Consider the following 21,045-nt stretch of genomic DNA (forward strand, 5'->3'; position numbering starts at 1 on the left):
AAAGAAATGCGTACCCCAAGTGACCTGATTGCATTGTTAACTTTTGTAAACAGATCTTTTGTGGATTATTAGTCTTAAACAGCACTTGTAATACCATGGTTAGTTAAATGCTCGAAATAGTATGTAAAAATGAAATTTAATTTCGTTAGTATATGCTAGTAGCTGTAACAGTGCTTTCCCTGGATTCAGTGTAACTTTACGTTTCAACTCCGTTGGGATGAAAAAAAAAAGGCATACCAACTTAAACTCAGGTGATAAATTCTTTTACACACTCACCAGGTTAGTGACCTTAACCTGTAACTGAAATGAAGATACTGACGTGCAATTTTGGAATTGAGAAATATATTGCACGAAAGTTCGCCAACTGAGAAATATGATAATGTTCACTGAAGCCATTATGACTCTTAATAAAATACAACACACTAAGCAAATATCTGTTTATCTTAATTTATCAGCATGTGTTAATTACATACTCTGAATTATTAGTCAGACTTCGTTGATGATGTTTCAAAGAATGATAAAACAAATATTAAGGATAAAGGGATACATATTCAACATTGATCATTGGATCAGACTGATTTTTTAAGAACTTTCAAAACTTCAATATCACATGTAAAGATAATCATGTTGAACCTGGTAATTTCCTTATAGTATGTTAACAGATTTAAGACTTGCAGAAACTTGCCGCTGTTACCATAGTGATATGTATTACGTTAATACCCATCTTTTTAAAATAATATATGTCAGTCATAAAACATAATTCTGAAATATTAGGTTGTAATAATGTAGATATTTATTTTTAACAGGTAGAAATACTTAAATGGTAAATGTAAATAATCTAATAGTTTAATTCTCACTCTTCTCCCTATGATTTTTATCTTGTTGTATTGGTAGTATCTTGTTACTGAAGTTGATTATTTTATATTGAGCCGAACTTAAATGTGCCACTTACTTTGGAAATACCATCTTTCCATCACTTGTTGCGTTCGATCTGCAGGCCACCTCTACTGACTATTGCCCGGCATCGGAGTTTTCATTACAGGAGATTGTGCTGCAGTTGAACCATTGGTATTGCATCTCACTCCTTTTTACAGGCTTTCTACAGGTCGGAGATGATACAGACTTGACGATGGAAAAGACACCGCTTGAGAAGTCTGATAGCACAATAATCCATTGGGCTGGCATCTGGGATCTTGACAGGGATGTCAGAAGGAAATTATCGCAATTCCAGTTTTCTGTTTCGTACGGCAATTAAATTTCAGCGAAGTTTTCGCCGTATGGCTGGATGCCTTGTCTTGGTGCAGTTCAACCTGGTTCACGTCTTGTCCATGCAGTGACAGGGTTTCATGTTGGTACATTTCAGTCAGTATATGAGTCTGGTAGTACACAACATTGATTTTGACGTTTCTCTCAACCTTTCGGAGACGCAGTTTGCCCATGTACGAGAAACCGGCCAAAATCATGAACCCTTTTGGGAAATTCTCTGCGCATTGGCGAGAGAACGTGTTTCGACACTTGATGTCAGCGGGTCTGTATGTAATGGCACGATATTTGCCACAGTCTGTGTGGTAAATCCAACCTCATTAAGGGTAACAACAAACTTCCACCAATCACCCGCGAAATGATGTTCATACAGCCTCCTGCAGTTGCTTTTTAGCTGAGCCACATTGCTCATGAAAACGACCATGAGGCATATATCCCTGTGAATGGTGCGATTGATTGTTGTTGCGATGTGCCGCATTTGCTAGCCATTGCACGCTATGTGTGGAGATTTTCGGAGGTCACCATACGCTAAACTATGCTCAATAGCGGCGGAGTCCTCTTCACGGGAGGCCGGTTTCTAACTGCTCGCGTTGGTCTAGTGGGCCCAGAATTCTATGACGCATATTTCCGTATAACATGATTCATACAAAAATTACGCACTTGAGACATTTCTACTATTGCCACGCCGTGAACTTAACGTCGGAAAGATTCACAATGAACCCTGCTAGTATCTGTTCAGTTTCGGCGGCATCAGACTACGCTCGATTACACTGCTCTACTACGTGACTAACAAAATACTGTTGCTTGCCTCGTGTCAATTTCACGGCGATGGGTTTCACATGCTCGATTCAGTCACATTGACTTCTGCTCAATATTAATTAATCAATCAATCTCTGTAATATGTTTTAAACTTATAAGATTACTTCTTATTCAGGAACATACTACGTACCTCTGGTATCAGACTATGATGAATTTCTGGAATTCAACAAATCTTTGCCTCTTGTTGCTCACCCAGAAGTATTTGGAATGAATGAAAATGCAGATATTGTCAAAGATCAGCAAGAGACTGCAATTCTGTTAGCTAATCTATTACTTACTCAGGTAAATTTAAATGATATTAAGACTAAATATTCTTATAGTTCAAAAATTTGTTAAATAATGATATCATTTTGTTTCTTCTTCCCTTTAAATCCTAGATTAATCAAGAATATTGTTATAACAATATTAGAATGAGAAACATTGGAAAGTACGTAATTTCAGTTCTTTATTGGTTGTCAGAAAATGTTAATACCTTAGGTTGGTGTGAATGAAAGATCCACCCATGGTGGTTATTTTTAAACATCAAAAAATGAAAACTATGAAACCTGATTAATTAAAATAGTCACCGTCTGCCAGCACATACTTTTGCTATCGCTCAGCGAATTATTGGATTTCTTGGCGAAAGAAGTCTGGAATCTGCTCGTAACACCTCCCATCATCAGGGAAAATCTTCCCTCCCAAGAAGCGATCGAAATGCCAGAAAAGGTGGTAGTCGCAGAGAGAAACATCACCAGATTACGGTGAGTGAGGAAGGTTTCGTACCTCAACTTATAAGCGTCTGCATCGTCCTTTGAGCAATGTTGGAATGAATTGTCATGCAGCATGATTATACCATGTCTGTTAACTATTGCAGAATGCTTGCGGAAAAGTTTGAGCTTCATTTAATGGAGTTTAGGACCATAAAGTTCCGCCGTTATAATTTTGCCACGATGGATCATATGTACCATAACAGCAGCAACACCTGCGGGCAAAGGGATGGTTTGGGACACTATTCTGGACGTTGATCATGACATAATCACTCTCCTGACCGTTAGGATTGTCGTTGGAGCTCGATACTTCATCAGAAGTGACAATTCAATGCAGAAAATCTTTTTTTCTTGGCGCTCTAAGCCTAACTATTTCACTTTACTGACTGCGCAGAATCCCCGACAGTGGATAGTGATATGGTGTATACCTAATTCGCCTGCAACGGCACAATGTTTTTCCGAGGATCTGCTTCTACAGTTCCTTAAGAGCTTATACAAACATAATATTGGTTGTTGCTTACGGAAAATTTATCCGAACATGATGTTGGCCGATGTACTAATTTTTCAATGCTATGCACACGGAAACAAAATTTGACAAGCCTACGGCGAAAGATGCATACCTGGTCCAAATGCACTATTCATGCTTTTGTGGCTTATTATGCAGAATGTCCCAATTTGAATTCGCAAAGAAAAATCATTCGGAATAGTGTGTTTTTTCATACGACTCTGTCCTCCTGACTGTCTGAGTATCCTATCCCATTTATTAGACGTGTACTGAATTCGTGACTTTAGACACGTGCTCTCAGTTCATCCCTGTGCTGTGTTGCTGAAGTGAGTTCCCACCAGACTTCAAAGCGGACACTTCGTTCACACCAACTTAATATATTACCAAATTTAAATTTAAATGTTTTGTCTAATTCTTCTGATTAGATGTAAAGAAAAAGGGTAATGTCACAGTTTGAAAATAGAAAAAGAAGGTATTTTATGCTATGACAAATACACATTTAAACATGTTAAACACTTCCTTCCGCATCTATTTTTTTTTCTGTCCTTTCTCTGCAAATAGCTTATTTTTCAAAATGTTGATCTTATCTTCTTGTGCGTTGTGGAGTTCATGAAAGATTATACGCTGATATGAGAAGGTTGAGTATATATAAAACTGTATGGGAGAGAGAATATTGGGATACATAGAAAAGCCCCTTTCGTTCAGCGGATCCTCAATGTGGGAAGGGATAGAGTTGAGCGTTGAGCTTTATTCATCATTCATTAGATCGCTCTTTTATTTGTATGTTTTTGATTACAATCTCACCCACGAATACAGCTGATTAGTAGGAGTCTTGGAAGAAGATAATCAGGGGCCTCTCCCTCTGATTGAGATGGACGTGGACCATCCTAATGTGTTTGTGTATGAGACCAATGTTTTTTTACTTTTTTACTTTTTGTACCAAAACGAACTTTAAAATCAAAAAGATATAAACTTTAAAAAAATTCTTAATATTTTTCGTTTTCTACATATTTGTTTTGGGTTGTGAGAGTTGTATTTTTGTTAATTCAGATTTATATTTGTTTCTCGTCTCTGTTTATTGTCCACTATTCTGTTCAGTTTATTTTGTACTGATTTCGAGTGGAACGGGCTAAATTTTTATATCTAATACTGAGCATAACGTTTCCTTCACGGTTCTTGAATTTGACTCTTCCTTATGGCAGTCATCCAATACTGCTCCAGAAATTAACCGTATATCCTATGATAGGTTGCGTAAGTCTTACGCGATACATGGTGTGCATTTTTGCTGCTGTTTAAGCGTGTTTGGGCTGAAAGTACTTCTCCAAATCGTTGGCGCAAGATTCTGATGCTTCCAAATCTTGAAATCAGGCAATGCTGCAGAGACTGCCACGAGTTACAGACCCATTCCTCTCACGAATTATATCTGTCAACAGAGATTCTCTTTTGAACAAATTTCAATGTGAATTTCGTTCTTTCAAGGTTACTACAGACAATCTTACTCTTCTTGAAAGTCGGATTCAAGAAACCTTCTTCAAACACGATCACCATATTGCTATATTCTTTAACGTCTCGTTTGATATCTAGCAAGTTTCAGTATGGCTTTTGCTCTTTTCGATCCACCACACACGATATTGCTAATCTTAAAAGATAGATTCAAGAAATCTTCCACCGTCAGCACCTTTTTGCTATATGTTTCATTGGAAAACATGACACAGTTTGAAGTTAGAGAATGGTAAAACAGCTTCTTGACTTGGGTCTTTGGCCATATGTCGAAAATCATAAAATTTGCTGGATGAACGTTATTTTAAGGGCGTGTGGGTTCCAGGCTCTAAAAGCGATAAAAAAAAAGAAAAAAGAAAGAAAGAAAGAAAAGAAACGGTGTTTCCAATGAAGTGCCCTTTAGGGTCACACTGTTTGCTATCGTTGTCAACAGTGTTCTCAGATGCTGGCTCTTGTCAGTGACCTGCTGTATGTTGACGATCTCGTTATTTATTGCCGTTCTATGTATATATCTTCACGGTATTACTTAGCAGCTTCTACTTACAGTAAATCATCCTGTTTGGTGATTGAATGAAACAGTTTCGATTTTCTGGCCAAAAAATGCAGTGTGTGTGTGTGTGTGTGTGTGTGTACATCTACCACCAAAGAATTTATCTTGTTAATCCGGACTTGTATCCAGGCCCGTAATCAGGGGGGGGATAGGGCGGGCTCAGCCCCCCCTAAATTTTTTGCAGCCCCCTAACTAAAATCATAGTTCGAATTAACGGGGAATGCCGGGGAAATTCCCCTTCGGTAAAAAATTATGTCCGGCTCGTATCACAGAAGTAATATAACATCCCTGTCTGTGATAAATTTTCGCCTTCTACATTTACAGCAACAATACATAAACATCATCGTCTCATTCGAAAGTTTAATTCGAACACTGACTGAAATGTTGGAAGAAATTGTATTTCTAAATGTACTTTTAGAGTGCTAAATTAAAATTTACTTTTATTATCCTCATTTAAAGTATTGGCCTATTTATGCGCTACGCTTCTTTGAATTGCTAATATTTCTTTGAGCGTGAGACTGTTTTAATGCTTCATGTGCAAACGACCCTCGCTGCAGGAGAAAAATAATTTATGGTTATTCTATCGGCAAACATGCATTTGTGTTCAGAAACAACCTACTTTTACCTTAATCTTACCTTTTAAGAGTTTCCTTTTTCCTGTCCTTTTTTGGAATTTCCAACTGAAAACATCCTTTTGCTGTGAGTCATTGGCTTTCGGTCAATATGCGAGAGATTGAAAAGACAGCATCCCTCAACAGGGGGTCGCAACTGTTTCGCTCTAAATCACACAGGCGATTTTGACTACGTTTTATGTCACGTGATAACGGAGTAAGAAAAGTATCCTTTTCTGAATTGTATTTACTCTTGTTCTGTTGAGTTGAACATGGTTGTAATTGAAAATTGATCGATGCTGGTTTCGGAAGATGCACCGAAGTTGAATTGAAGAATGAGAATTGTAGTGTAGCAGCAACTTGATTATTTGTTAAATAACTTGGAATAAGTAAGCAATATTGTTAATATATCTTTAAACTAAAGATAAGTTCGATTCACTTAATCTTTATCGGGGATGAATTATTAGATACTTATATTAAAATAATTTAATAATTGTTGCCAATCTTTGGTGCCAGAATCATGCAGATCATCAGACATAAGCCTAATCATCCGAAGTTACTATTTTGTAAAAGAATACCTTGCAATCTTCTGGTATGTAAACAAAAAATGCAGCGGACTAAACGGAGGTAGTAGTTGCACTTATACGAAAAACAGAATTTTCAATTAAAAATTGAACCTTATTGGATGATAATATATATAATTCTTTATAAATTTGAAATTTGACCTTTGACTTAAAACAGGGTGCGTTGGGGAGTTTAGCGTCTCTCTTCAGCAAGGAGGCTATATAGACACGGGACTTATAGCTTAAAGTAACATCCAAATCACTATCGGTTTGACTCCGAGGACTCCCAGTATGGTTTGAACCCGAAACCAGACGCGCCGAAGGCGAGCGCTGTACCCATGAGGCTACAAGGTAGCCCACAAAAGTAACAATTTGTTAATGTAGTTTCATTTTGAAGAAGAGATATCTTCAATAGAAATAAGTAAATAGCTGTTTAAATCATTAGTTCTTAACTTAAACTTTTTTAGTACCTACGAAAGCAACTGATCTCGAATTCTTATTTGTACAATGTAAAGAAGAATTTCATGTATACTTTGATATGAACTGTACTATACAAAGAAAATTTAATGAACTGTTACTTCTCTTATCAATTTCGTTTCGAGAAAGAAGGTAACTGCGCTAGAACAGGGAACTTTTTGGGAGTTATTTCTTATTTGAATGCTCGAGTACCAAAACATAACAGATTATTTTTACTTAAACATGACTTTAGTAGCAATCCTTCTAAATGATTGTTGATAGTATGTTCCAAAGAGTCTAGAGCAGTAGTTCTCAAACTGGAGTCCGCGGACCCCGGGGGTCCACGTGACCTACCTATGGGATCCGCGACGTCTAAAAATTGAAATGTGTTGTGATAAAATGGAACTCACGGCTTTTATGCCAAAAGTATTTTTTCAGTTGCAAAAAAGAAAGCAATTGGAAATTATACCTACGTTTGTAAATTTGAATATTTTCTTTACTAAATTTCTGCCCTGAAGCCGGTCAACCGTTATATAGGACTACTTCAGGTGAGATGAATTCCTTCTTTGTTAGGGCTTTTTTTTTTTTAAAAAGGAGTTGTACATTAACTGCACCGTGCCGATCTTGTTTTGTTGAGTTACAACAAGGACATCACCAGAAACTTCGATCTGGACACAATTGTTCTAAGATTGGCAGCATCCAAAACAAGAAGACATACTGTGATTGTGTTGTTAGTGATTGTTCAAATGTTCAACTTGTTTCTACTATAGTGTGTTAACATGAGGAGTGTGTATATGCGTGTTGTGTTTGTGTTTCTTAATCTTATGAAATTTATAAATTTGTAGATAGCAAAAATCCGTAAACATATCATTATTTCTTTCGAACATCACCATAAAAAACTATTCAAAAAATGTTTAGAAGTACAAGTGTAAAATAAAGCGCGTGATATTTGAAGAAATATAAAGTTTCATATTTAAGGAGATGTAAATAATAATACAGGTAAGATGTTAATTTCATTTTTCCAATATGCATATATTTGTTTAGGCCACACGTATTTCAAAATATTGATTTAAGATTTTTGAGACCCTTCTCTATAGAATCTCTTTGAAGGTAGTATTAACCCACAAACGCCCCTTGCGCCACCAGTGACCCACTTTATTTTTCACTACGTTACATGGGCTATATCATTCATTTAGCCAAACCCCCGTTGTTCCACTTCAGGCACACTACCCATTCTCTTGTTGTACGAATTTCGTAAATTTTTCTTCTCAGGTTTTCGATATAACACGGTATTGTTCAAGGCAGTTGCTAAGGAATAAAACTGGTCTTCGGCGTTTGTGGGTTAAATGTCATTACTCTCTACATGTCATTTCTTCAAGTTTCACAAATATTTTTTTAGTCGATCAAAAATTGGAAAACGTATTTCCTATACTAATTCTTTGGAAATTTTAATGATTGGTTCGTTCGGCCAACTATTTTTTAAAAAATATTTTTTTTATTTAATAGATGAGAAAACGAAAAAAAAATTGTTGCCATAATAAATAAATAAAAAGGAAACACATAGTATTCTATCTTTCAGGTACAGTTGTACTAACGCTATAGGGGAAAATTTTAATAATAATTCCTTCACGCTGTAGTTTCAGTTTTAAGAGGATAAGAAATTACTCATCATGACACACGGAGACAGACATTATATATATATATATATATATATATATATATATATATATATATAGTCTGTCTCTCTCTGTGTGTGTGCCCACCCTAATTTACATTTAGCCCCCCCTAAATTTGGAGGCTGGCTACGGGCCTGCTTGTATCTCGGTAGGATTCGTCTCTCATTTATTGACACGGTCCGATTTTTGAGCTTGACTTTTGGTCATCGCTTAACATAGACACCACACATTTGGAATCTTAAGTATTCTTGTCTCCGAGCTATGAACTTGCTTTTAGGACTTTCCTATTGTACCTGGGGTGCTGATCATATTGTTTTATTGCGATTATGTCGTAGTCTAATTCGGTCGAAGTTAGACTATAGCTGTATTGCTTATTCATTTACTCGTTCTTCTCTGCTGAAACAACTTGACACTGTTCATCCCTGGACATTCGGCTATCTATTGGTGATTTCCGTATTAGCCCTGTTGTTAGCTTTATGCAGAAGCAAATGAACCACCATTACCCTATCGTCGTGAAAAACGTCGGAGAAATTATACACACCATGTGCATTATATTTCTGACCACTCCTGCAGCTTTCCGTTACATGGTGGCCAGATTTATGATCGGTATGCAGCACATCCGTGGGTTACAAGCCCATGGTATGTCAGTGCTTACGAGAGTCTCACCGCGAACGAATTTAGGTGCCCGTCTCTTTGTTTGCTATGTGTTTATCTTCTCCTACCTTGGCAGTTGACTCCATTGAGGCACTACCTTCGACTTTCATCATATAACAAACAGCACACAGGTATCCAGAAATACCAGCAAGAGTTCGAAGCGTCACTAGAACAGTACCCTGATTTTAATGTCTTATACGAACAGTTCGAAAAATGTGAATTATGTTGGCTGTTCCTTTGTCACAGACAAGGATAGTTCGAAATTTGGTCTGCGTCACCTGTGTTCAACATTTACTGCTAATTAACAGCAGTTAAGGTTGCCTTTGATCATGCGTTTCCGATTTCACTGCATTACGTGTTTATCTGTACGGACTCACAAAGCGTTATTATTACCTTGCAGAACGTGTTTACTAAACACACCCTAGTACAAGCCATTCTTCTGTAATGCAATCAGGTACAGCAACAGGATTATGTCGTCGTTGTCTATTGAGTGCAGGAACATGTTGGCATTCGTGGAAACGAGTTTGCCGACACAACAGCCAAGAGCGCCACATTGGCAGAAGGTCCACTGGGTCACCTGTTCCATGCTATGATCTTAGTAACTATTTCCTCCTATGGATGTTCTCCTACTGTCAAGCGGATTGAAACCAGGCTTAAGCTCTATTCAGTTGGACAATTGGTAGGCGTTGTCACGTACTAATCGCCGAGCTAAAGTGACCTCTACACGCTTGCATATTGGACACATTCATCTCACTCATTCCTATTTAGTGCACGACGTAAACCGTCCGTATTGTGACGATTGTATCGTTCTACTGAGTATTCGGCACATTCTTATAGTGTCTAGAATACTCAGACCTCAGAGAACGTTTAGGGGTACCTAAAAGTCTTAATCAGGTTTTAGCGGCTAATTCGGACTCTACTGAATGTATTCTTACTTTTAATTCCTAAGGTTGAAATAGTTAACGCGCCCTAAGGTTTTCTTTTTAAATTTTTGCTATCATGTGTTACTGTTATTGCTTTTTGACTTATTTTCTAGTTATATCTCTTGCATTTTGCAATTTCTTTTAGCAGTTTAACGTTTCATTTGAATTTTTTTCTATTTAAAGTCTTATTTTTTATGTATTTATATTTGAACTTCCTTCTTTGGCAGTTTCAATCTATAGAATGTATCGGTGATAGTCCTTATCTTGACAGCACAAATACCTTTGCTGCTGATATCTCCATTAAATATCCAACAGTCAATCAATAAAATAGCCTCACCATTGACGTCCCTATTAAACCGTAATCAATTAAATTCGGGATTTTTTCCGTTCTGTTTAAGTAATGTTGTGTTTTGTAGGAAGGATGTTAATGAATTGTTGGGAAGGCAGTGTGTTTTGAGACGAGGAGATGTACATTTTAAGGGTTTGATTGATTATTGGTGGGGTGGTTCTTGAACTTATAATAAGAAAAAGGTAGACTCAGAGAGTGGCAACACTGAAACAATATGCAGAATTACTGGAAAATGTAAATAGTGTACTCAAGTCCACCATATTTATTTGCTATTTATTTGTTCATGGTGATTAACACAAGAAACATTTGTAAGGAACAACTTGGTGCTGAATTTGGGGGAACTTTTTAACAATAGGACAGAGAACCAGAAGTTCGGAAAACAGAAATTACAACAGGGATGTACTGCTTAGGAAAATCTCATTTTAGTCAAATTCTTCGTCCCTTGAAAAAGATAGCAGAATAGTTACTAAAATATAGGATAAAATAAATCAAAGAAAACGTACAGGTAATTTATTTTATTATATAAATAAAGGGTATATATTCTTATTATAACTATTGAAAGTAAATGTTGTTTAACAAAGCAATTATTTACTTCAATTATCTTTTCATGCTTACAGCCAAGGACAGTAAGTATAATAAGATAATTTCCTATCGTTTGTATAAAATTTTAGGACTAGTACAAGAAATACAAGTGCGAAATATTTTGCAAATTCGTTGTGGAAAATATGCAAATTGCTGGCACTATCATTTGCAGAAGCGCGTTAAAACTATTATTTTAGCTACTACCAAGAAGGATGTCTACTTTCTAAGAACGGTTCAAATTTAAGTGTATCAAAGTTTCAAATTAAGGACAAAGAAATACATTATATTCCAATGCAAAATCTATTAGACCAGCGTGCCTGTTTTAGATACTTGTTAGCAATACTAAGCTTGGAAACATTTCGAAAGGAAGATTGGTTTACTTCAAGAAAATTGTACGTAATTCACTTTCGATATGAGAAATATGTTGTACGTTTATAAATATAAAGTATCAGCATGATTATTATATGAAATATATTTTTCACGTTTCAAATAAGAAAACGCACTTTCTTGGTTAACATTTCATAAATTATCGAAAAGTACGGATGTATTAAGAGTATTGCCCATGTGAAGAATATACAGTGTACTTTGTGTAATGAAATCCAAATTAGCAGCCAGCAAAATATACATACCACCTAACTCCGGAATATGATTCCTTATGTCAAATGGAAAAAAAAAATCTAATAAACATGAGTCGATAAACGCCTTCTTTCAGAGTTACAAAATTCCGAAAAAAAAAAAAAAGAAAAAGTTCTAAAACGTCCTAACTTGAAAATTATGCTACCTATAGCAAGCAGTTCAAGGAATTACACGGAAACTAGTATGCGTTCTTTCTAAATATCCATGTTTTGGAATCCTTCGGATTGGCTCAACGAATTGTATAGAGGAAGTTGAAGTAAAGGAATAAACGAATACTCTCTTAAATACAAATTAAGCGTTAATGACAATATTCACGTAGATGATATTTAAAAATCATTCCATTTCTCTGTTGTTAATCGAAAATGAGTAACATCACCTTTCCCTTTCATGTAACATCCAGTATTATTTTCGGGAGTTATGCAACCTCACACTTATTTTATATTCAAAGAAAAGTTTTTGATAATAAAGTGGGATGAGATTCCAACTAACTTGTTGTGCCTGTATATTCCTTAAACTGCGTGCGATAGGTCTCATAGTTTTCAATCTAAGACATTTTAAAACCTGATTATTGCATTTTCGGCGCCTTATACGAGTAACTTTGAAAGAAGGCATTTTTCTAACCCATGTTTATTAGAACGTTTTATCATTCATTTGATATTGAGAATTACTTCCCTGGTTTGGTAGTGGTATTTTTTTCTCAATGTGTATGATATGCATCTAAAAATATTTTGCTCATAGAAAAAGCACAGAGAAAAATGACTTAAAGAATTCTGAACATATATGTACATTACTGAATACTATAAATAGGTGTGTGCCTGTTGTGTTTATTTAAATAAAGATTAAATTAAAAACAGAATTATCTGACCCTCGGTTATGGCCATCAAGCTAACATACATTCAACTGATTTATATGTAATCAGTGCATTGGGTTCCGGCACCTCTTAATTCAAGTATAGGGGGCCGCGGTGGCTCAGTGGTAGAGCGTTCACCTCTGGTGCTTGGGGTTCCGGGTTCGATCCCAGCCCCCACCAAGTGAACTTTGTGGTGGACAAACACCGTGTGCGTGGGTTTTCTCGGGGATCTCCCGTTTCCTCCCACTTTCTTCATTCCACCATTTCATTCATTTCTCATCTTCACCGTCTCCTTTAGCCTAACCGGCATAACCGTGGGACGTAAAGCTCAAAGATTTTTAATTCAAGTATTTCCCTAATTGCCTTAAGATACTAGGTCAAAATTGAAAATGTGTGTCAGCGCCGAGAATCGAACTCAAAACTATGTAAGTTATTCGGCTGCAGGAAAATTAAAATAAATTGACTATAAACCGTTCATATATATATATATATATATATATATATATATATATATATATATATATAAAAGTCAGGTAGCTATATTTCGAACTAATGTTGGTTGACATACTCAGGTCAGTTTTATTATACCATTTTACAAATGATGGTCAGAAAGAAATATTTTTGTCTTTACATAAGTATAACATTTTTTTTTTAAATTTGTGATGTAAATGACAGATTCATATATTTTGAAAAAAAAAAAAAAAGTTTCATGTTCTTGTTTCAAAACTAAAGTAAACTCGATCTACGGTATTTCTTTTATTATACGCGCGATAGCTTTCCTTTCTTTTAAACTTCATGAACGTTGGAAATATTCTGAAAACTTTTAATATTACAGCATTTTCGTATTGGTATCTAGTTACGACTATTTAAATAGGACGAGAATAGTTTCTTGACTCATTTATCTTTAAGATCATGAATTTTTTATTCAGTTTTTTTTTAAAAAATAAATGTATAACAGTAATTATGTAACCGAATTCTGAGTAGGTACATTTGTTATTTTCATGCCTCAAGGATCTTGTGGTACGTATATATATATTTAGATTCTTCTCTTATGAGTTGTAAAACTAGATATTATTATTATTATTATTATTATTATTATTATTATTATTATTATTATTATTATTATTATTATTATTATTATTATTTGAAGCAGTAGTAGTAATATTGATAATGTTATAAATGCTGAACATTACGCTGTGGAAAAGTTAACCTTAGGAATACTAAGATATCTGTCACTTCAGAGTCTAATTGGGCAAAAATTGCCTGATGCATTGTTTTTCGAAGTAACACCTTGTAATAGCATAGCATTATGGTCTCCCTTTTTTAACACAGCTGACTAAGAAATTAATGTTAAGGATAATCTGACAAAGAATAATTATCATGTATACGTTTAGTATATGTTCCTGTGTCAGGACCAGTTGTTTCGTGTTTTCTGTATTTTTTTCTTTCTTCGGATTTGCAGCCTAAAACAATATCGTACATTATGTAACTGATTATAAAGTATTGATTTTTTTAAAACTTTTATTCAATGCTGTGTTAATTATTTTAAGTGGTGTCTGTCCATTCGTGGGGAAGGACAGTTTCTGAAAGCTGAGTCATTAGCACGTTGGCGAACGTAGATAACAGGTCGCATTCGACAGTTCGAGATCAAGTATTCGCAGTGAACCATGTCTGTGTCGAACGCAGTAATCAGGGCTTGTTTACTGTATGAGTTCAAGTTGGGCACAAAAGGTGCATAAGCAGCAAGAAAACTATGTGCAGTGTTTGGAGAAGGTACACTTAGTGAACGGACAGCTCAAAAGTGGTTTCAGACCTTTTCGACCGGCGATAAGACATTTGAAGACAAACCTCGATCGGGCAGACCAAAATCTCTTGATTTGGACCAACTCAAGGCAGCAATTGAAGAGGATTCAAGTCAAACGTGTTAAGAACTCGCTCAACGGTTTGTCGCTTAGCTTGTCCTCTGATTCTGCTAAAGTCTTCTTAACTTGCAACGTCTCAATCAATATAGTAAGTTCAGAGATAATATATTATCACTAGACACCGGATGTTAGACAAATGTCTGTTTCTTAATGTTAGAGACAGGATAAAAATAAACACACTGCACTTGCTTTTTGGGAAGAATTTCTATGCTTCAATTTAAGCTAAATTTATTTAGCCTATTTCGTTTTATATTGCCTATATTGTACTTTAAGTGCATATTCTTCACATTTTGTTCAAAATCAGGACTTAACTGGAATAAATACATAAATATCTTGTTCAATATGGATTTCTGTCGCTTTCTAGAAGGTTAGAAATAACAGAAACGAACTTTATTCAGGTCAAGATTAATCTCCACCTCATACATGTATATAATGTTGCCGCAGGAAATATGGGCAAGTTATTGCTACTAATAAGGACTTAAAGACAATTGCACAAGTGTTCAAAGATGAAACTGTGCCAATCCACATTTCTTGCGTGTTTTAAAATGTTCTTTGAAAATGAAAATATTATTTATGTATTTTTAAAAGATGTGTTGTACGATCAAAGACTTTGTCAATTGAAAATTTGAATAATTAAATAAATAAATAAATAAATAATAATAATAATAATAATAATAATAATAATAATAATAATAATAATAATAATAATAATAATAATAATAATAATAATTATTATTATTATTATTATTATTATTATTATTATTATTATTATTATTATTATTATTATTATTATTATTAAAATTTCAATATAGTAATCTTGATCCCAATTAATGATTCGTTTCGACGGGCTACTAGAATGTATTAAAATATACTTTAATAATTCGTCTACTCATTCTAAATTTACGAATATTTTTTCTTTCTGTGGACTACTGTGTGAAAAGAGAATATTCTGTAAATAATTGATTAGATACACATAGAAAGAATGTCATATTTGTTCGGTTAGAAGTTTTCTACCATTAACGATCTGATATTTGATAGGTTGTTTGAACACTACGCGTGGCGGAATTTCAGTTTCTGTATATCATTTTCATTATTTTGAGTTATATTTTAGTGCCTATTTTCCATGTTTCTGATGATTGAATGTCTGATTTTTAGTCATCATATTTAAGTTCAGTTCAGTAGGTTATGACTGCACAGCGAAACGTAAACTGCACAGCTTATAAAATGTTCAAGTACTCATTTCATACGCTATAATCCATGTATAAGCAAATAAAATGATTATAAACCTTGCTTATATCTTTTTTAAATCATGTCCTTACCATTTCGATGTCCCTATGATACTGGTATCTTCTTCATGAGGATGTTACCCTTGAGCATCTAAATCAAGTAGATTACTTCACAACGTAACGCTTTTTACCAGTGTACAAAATAACACTTCTCAAATACTTCGCAGAATTAAAAAGAGTCCCAAAATAACATACACCTAATGACTCTTGCAAAAATAACTGTCTTTTTTGTACATATAACCACAGAACCACTAGTACTTAAATTCAGCATTTTCAGTCATTTTATTGGAGCTTAAAGTATATACAATGTCAAAATAAGATCTTATCACAATTGGACACTTTTGGAATCAATCTATGGCTTGGTTTGTCATTACTGTTTTTGCTCTTTCATGATAAATGGCGAAAAGTTTGCTCCAATATTTAGTACATCTTCATATGACTCACACGAATTACAATTACTTACTGATAAAAATTCGTAATTGTGACCCAAACTTTTTCTTATAAATATTGTATTAGCACACTGAGTGTATTATAATGTCGCTCACAATAAAGGTGGGAAGTACGTTGCGAATTTGGTTATAAAATACGGTTTTATTAAAAATAATTATTTTAGTCGCTGATGAGAACTTTAATAATTAGGGATACTATACCTTGTTTACGTATTATTTTTCTTTCTTAATTATTTCAGTCGGCAGCTGCGAGTCAGGGCGGAGGAAAATCGCCAGATGAATTAGTTGGGGAGGTTGCCAGTGATATTTTGCAGAAGTTACCTCCAAATTTTGATGTAGAGGCAGCACTAAACAAGTACCCAACTTCTTATGACCAATCAATGAACACTGTTTTGGTGCAAGAAATGACTAGGTTTAATAATCTGATAGTCTGCGTCAGGAATAGCTTAATAAATCTGCAGAAAGCAATAAAAGGTTAGAATTGATTTATATTATTTGATGTTAATATTTTATAAAGAAATAATGAAATATTTATTTGATCTTGTATTCGTTCTTTGTTATTTTGAATTTAACACCTTTGGTGTCGGCACTGAGACAACATGAAACATAGACTTATGATTTACAGATGGAACTCTAACCAAATAATCTTATGTTGAGAATCTTTCCTGGGACCATAAGCGCAGAAAGAATATATGCTTACCGCTCATATAATTGGAAGTTAATAAATTTATTACAACTGTTCATTTTTTGCGTAAAAATGTATAATGTAATTACTTCAAATTTTGATTTGTGGAATTTAGTATTTTGAGTATCTTAAGAGTGTTATCCCTTCACTCTGGTCTAGTTACTAGCGCGCGCACCTTTGGTGCTCGTACTGTTGTAAAGGTTCCGAAAATGGTGGAAGAAAAACCTAAAATTTAGGAAAAACGAAAAAAAAAAAAACAATTTTAATTTTTAAAATAGTTCTTTGTTATTCAGTCATTTCAGAAGTAAATTTGAATAGCATATTTTAAACTACCCTGTTGCATAAAGTTACGTATCTACTCTTGTGTATTGCTGCCAGGAGCGGAATTCATTCTCAGCCCTCATCTCTCTTCGAATGTATTCAAAGAATACACACAAACATATTCAAAGAAAAGAATTCGGACTTGGAGGCAAAGATATATTCATTAACTGAAGGCTCAATTATTCAAAGTTTAGAACGTAATTATTTCCTTTTCGCATGAAAATAATGCAAATAACACTCTAGAGTTACTTAACTTTAGAAGTGCATTGTTCAAAAGATCGTAGCCACCCATCTCTCCTTAAAAAGCATTGTACTCTTTTTTTCAAAGAAAAATGCTATAACAGTTCTATACACAATTTTAAAAATACAGCATTTTAAAAAGAAGTGTTCAGGTTTTTTCCAAAAAGGTTATACATGGTATTCTTGATATTTATCCGACAAATATATATATGAATCCATAAATCACTCTTCTTTTACTTGGTAGGGCCAGATGCAAACTGACTCGCTCGCAGTACACTTCTGATTTGCAATGAAGGTAATGAGTTGAAGTTTGTACCATATTTTAAGTACACGAAGTAACGTACCTAGCAATGTTTCAACTTCGAGCAATAGCTTCGAATTCGAGAAATTAATTATTTTTTGGCTGGGATGTACTCAAACACGAAACTACGTGTGAAACTCTAGCTGGTAGCTATACATAAGTTATTCCATATCTCTATTCTTTTAATAACTGTGTGGGCTAAACAATAATTTGTGTGCAGTACACATATCATTTCTTTTAGGTTTCCATTTTTCATTGTTATTTTAATAACTAGTAATTAGTTTTCCGATTGCGGGAGAAATTCGCCCTTCATTGCTTTAAGCACATCTTTGTTAAAGGTACACACTGCATTTTACTTAGTGGCCCAGCGTAGCGTAGTCGCTAACGCTCTTGTCTTCGGTTCGATTCCCGGTGAGGACACTCGGTCGAAAAAGTATGAAAAGCATCCTGAATGAAGTTCTCCTCATTCACACCAGCAAATGCCAGGGTGGTACCTAACTTATAGGTCCCATGCCACTCCCTTCCTTCCCTTTCCCCAGGTAGTGTGCTCGCCGAGGGACATCACCCCTCATACGTGACGGGCTAAATGGCCATAGATGCCGAAAGCCCAGAAATCTAAATCCTAAATTCTTGTTCAATGTCTTTTCCGCTAATTTTTTATTCAGTAACTTTTTTTTTCTTTCTTATTCTTTCGAAAATTGAATTTAGTTCAAACATCAGCTTTGATGGCCAATAACTCGGGAACCAAGGAACTGCACAGGAAAATATTTCGCATGCTTACTGAACAAGTCAAAGTCTGCCTCTGTGCTAAATTTGAATTAGATAGAATAGAGATTTGTAGATCACGTACGATATAAAAGATTGATATTTTAAGAGAGACATCACACGAAGGAGTAAAAGGGTTACAATTATAATTCAGAGAGTTCTAATATCTAAAATATTCGTCATCCGAATTGTAAATGATGCATCAAGAATTATTTTTGGTGAAAATCTAGTGGATTTTTAATAGTGAACTGACAGTCTGATGTACGAAATCTTGCTCACTGATAAAGCAGCATCTCTTGAAAATTCCGCGAGATGGAAACAAATGAAAGTTTGAACTTAATGACCTGCACTATGTTTCTGATATCATACTGCATAGAGGCGAGTCCTGCTTTTTCTTTGTTATTATTATTATTATTATTATTATTATTATTATTATTATTATTATTATTATTATTATTATTATTATTATTATTATTTTCGTGTTGTATAGATTGTAACAGTTGTAAAAGAAACACTTGATGAAGTCAATTTGGTGCTATATAGACAATTCGAATGTGATTATGAGAATCAACAGTGGTATGTATCAAATATTTAGACATCTTAATTGTGATTTTTCTAAAATGTGTTTGGCACTCTGTTCAACTTCTGGCATCTGTTGTGATAATTGAGAGTCTAGTAAGAATTTGGATTTTTTCAGTCTGTGAAATGTATACTTAGCTTTCGTAGTTTGCATTGTTCTAATAGATCTACTGTGATGTTTATATTGTAATTGGAGTCCTAACAAACCAAAGAGTCTATTCGCAAAATTTACCATTTTTAACTGACTTCATTTCCATGTCTAGTGGAATTTTTAGTGGCTTTTACAACTTTTAGTGGTATTCTGGTGGTTTTTAAGTCATTGATCTGGTGTGAAAACGTTCTAAACTCTTCGCAATGCTGCTAACTGCGTCAGTTTGTGATAGTAATTTGAATAACTCGCTGTGTGTTTATCTCGCATACTCCATAACAATGCTCCAGTCAATATGGCTGTTGTTACCAAAGCTGTTGCTAAATCTGAGCTGTAGGGTAGATGCTGAATCTCTTCGAAGTCACAATTTTTCACTGCAACCTTAGCAGCAACGGCCGTGTAGATTGGAGCATTGTCATGTAGTATGTGAGCTCAACTCGCAGTGACTGATTCAAGTGACTCTCACCAACGAACTGACGTAGCTGGAGTTGAAACTGATACATTTTTCTTCCATAGATGGCACTATGTACCATGAACAGCTTATTACTACTGGCCGGATATTTCAGTATTAGGACCGAAACTTTTGAAAATGTTATCGTAATACGGATTAGAGTGTGTATGTACTACGCCAGACGTTGATGGTGTAAATTAGGATACCTGTCTGCGCAGTTAGTTAGTTGGAGCAAATGTATCTAGATTGCCAGTGTGTTAGGTGTATGGAGAGCGAAAGTGACCAAGGTGATGACGTACAAAACTTATGCTAAGGTAACATCGTATAAGAGGAATAGTTGATGGAAACCAATCCTAGGTTAATGTGATCATCGAAAATTTGAAGAAGGTTGCCTTAAAAAACCTGTAGAGCTAGTACTCATAACTGAATACAAAAGATCAATCGGCATCTGAAGTAGCCTCTTTCTACAACTAGTGATGCTATGGATTATTGAAGCAAGCGACCGTCCCTCTTTCTTATGACTAATTCAATCCCAAACCATAGGAGTAAGTCTTTAATCTCCAGCAAAACACACACTATATTCTATAAAAACCCTCAATTCGTTAATAAATTTCACTGGAAATCTATTATATAGAAATGAAACTGATGTTGTTTGTGATCGAATCACGGATTGAACCAATTGATTTTTTTTGGGTATAGTTATTGCCTACATCGTACTGTTTTTTTATCGTGTTAAATTAATTAAAATGCTAAGGGAAAGGGGCGTCAAAATTAATGCGAAAAATATAATTTCTTACGAACCTCTCAAGCTAGGAACATGAAACTTGGTGTGTATATATATAGCACTCACATACATATATATATATACTCGTCAATAAAAACAAAGGAACACGTGTTCCAGCATATCTGAAAAGTTTTGTTTTAAGGGGAGAGACAAGGGGGTATGGAATCCCTGGTTCGATCCCAGCACCCACCAAGTGGGCTTTATGGTGGACAAACATTATGTGCGTGGGTTTTCTAGGAGATTTCCCGTTTCCTTTCACTTTCGTCATTTCACCATTATCTTCCATCTCATCATCACCGTGAGGCGTTGAACTCCAAAGAAAATCAATATTGTGGTAATCCTGTTCTTAGTCAGATGTCTACGCTTCGGAAGTCGATCTAGCCTTGAGAGCCAGAAAGAAACGTGCAAAGATCCGATGGATGATGAGAAGT

General features: G+C 34.9%; 1 protein-coding gene across 3 annotated transcripts in view; it reads left to right on the forward strand.

Annotated features, from left to right (window-relative positions):
- Dhc36C (Dynein heavy chain at 36C) overlaps nucleotides 1-21,045 on the forward strand; it is a 365,150-nt gene that overhangs the window by 318,103 nt on the left and 26,002 nt on the right. For 2 of the 3 annotated variants that reach the window (XM_081743777.1, XM_081743784.1), the window contains 2 exons: nucleotides 2,198-2,364; nucleotides 16,580-16,814. In XM_081743777.1, coding sequence (XP_081599903.1) covers nucleotides 2,198-2,364; nucleotides 16,580-16,814 — 402 coding nt within the window. Of the gene's footprint in view, nucleotides 1-2,197; nucleotides 2,365-16,579; nucleotides 16,815-21,045 lie in introns of those variants that run through there. The other variant, XR_014128870.1, reaches the window with a different exon arrangement.

Source organism: Thermobia domestica, chromosome 2 (genome assembly GCF_964235325.1).
Source record: "Thermobia domestica chromosome 2, izTheDome1.hap1.1, whole genome shotgun sequence".
NCBI lineage: Eukaryota > Metazoa > Arthropoda > Insecta > Zygentoma > Lepismatidae > Thermobia > Thermobia domestica.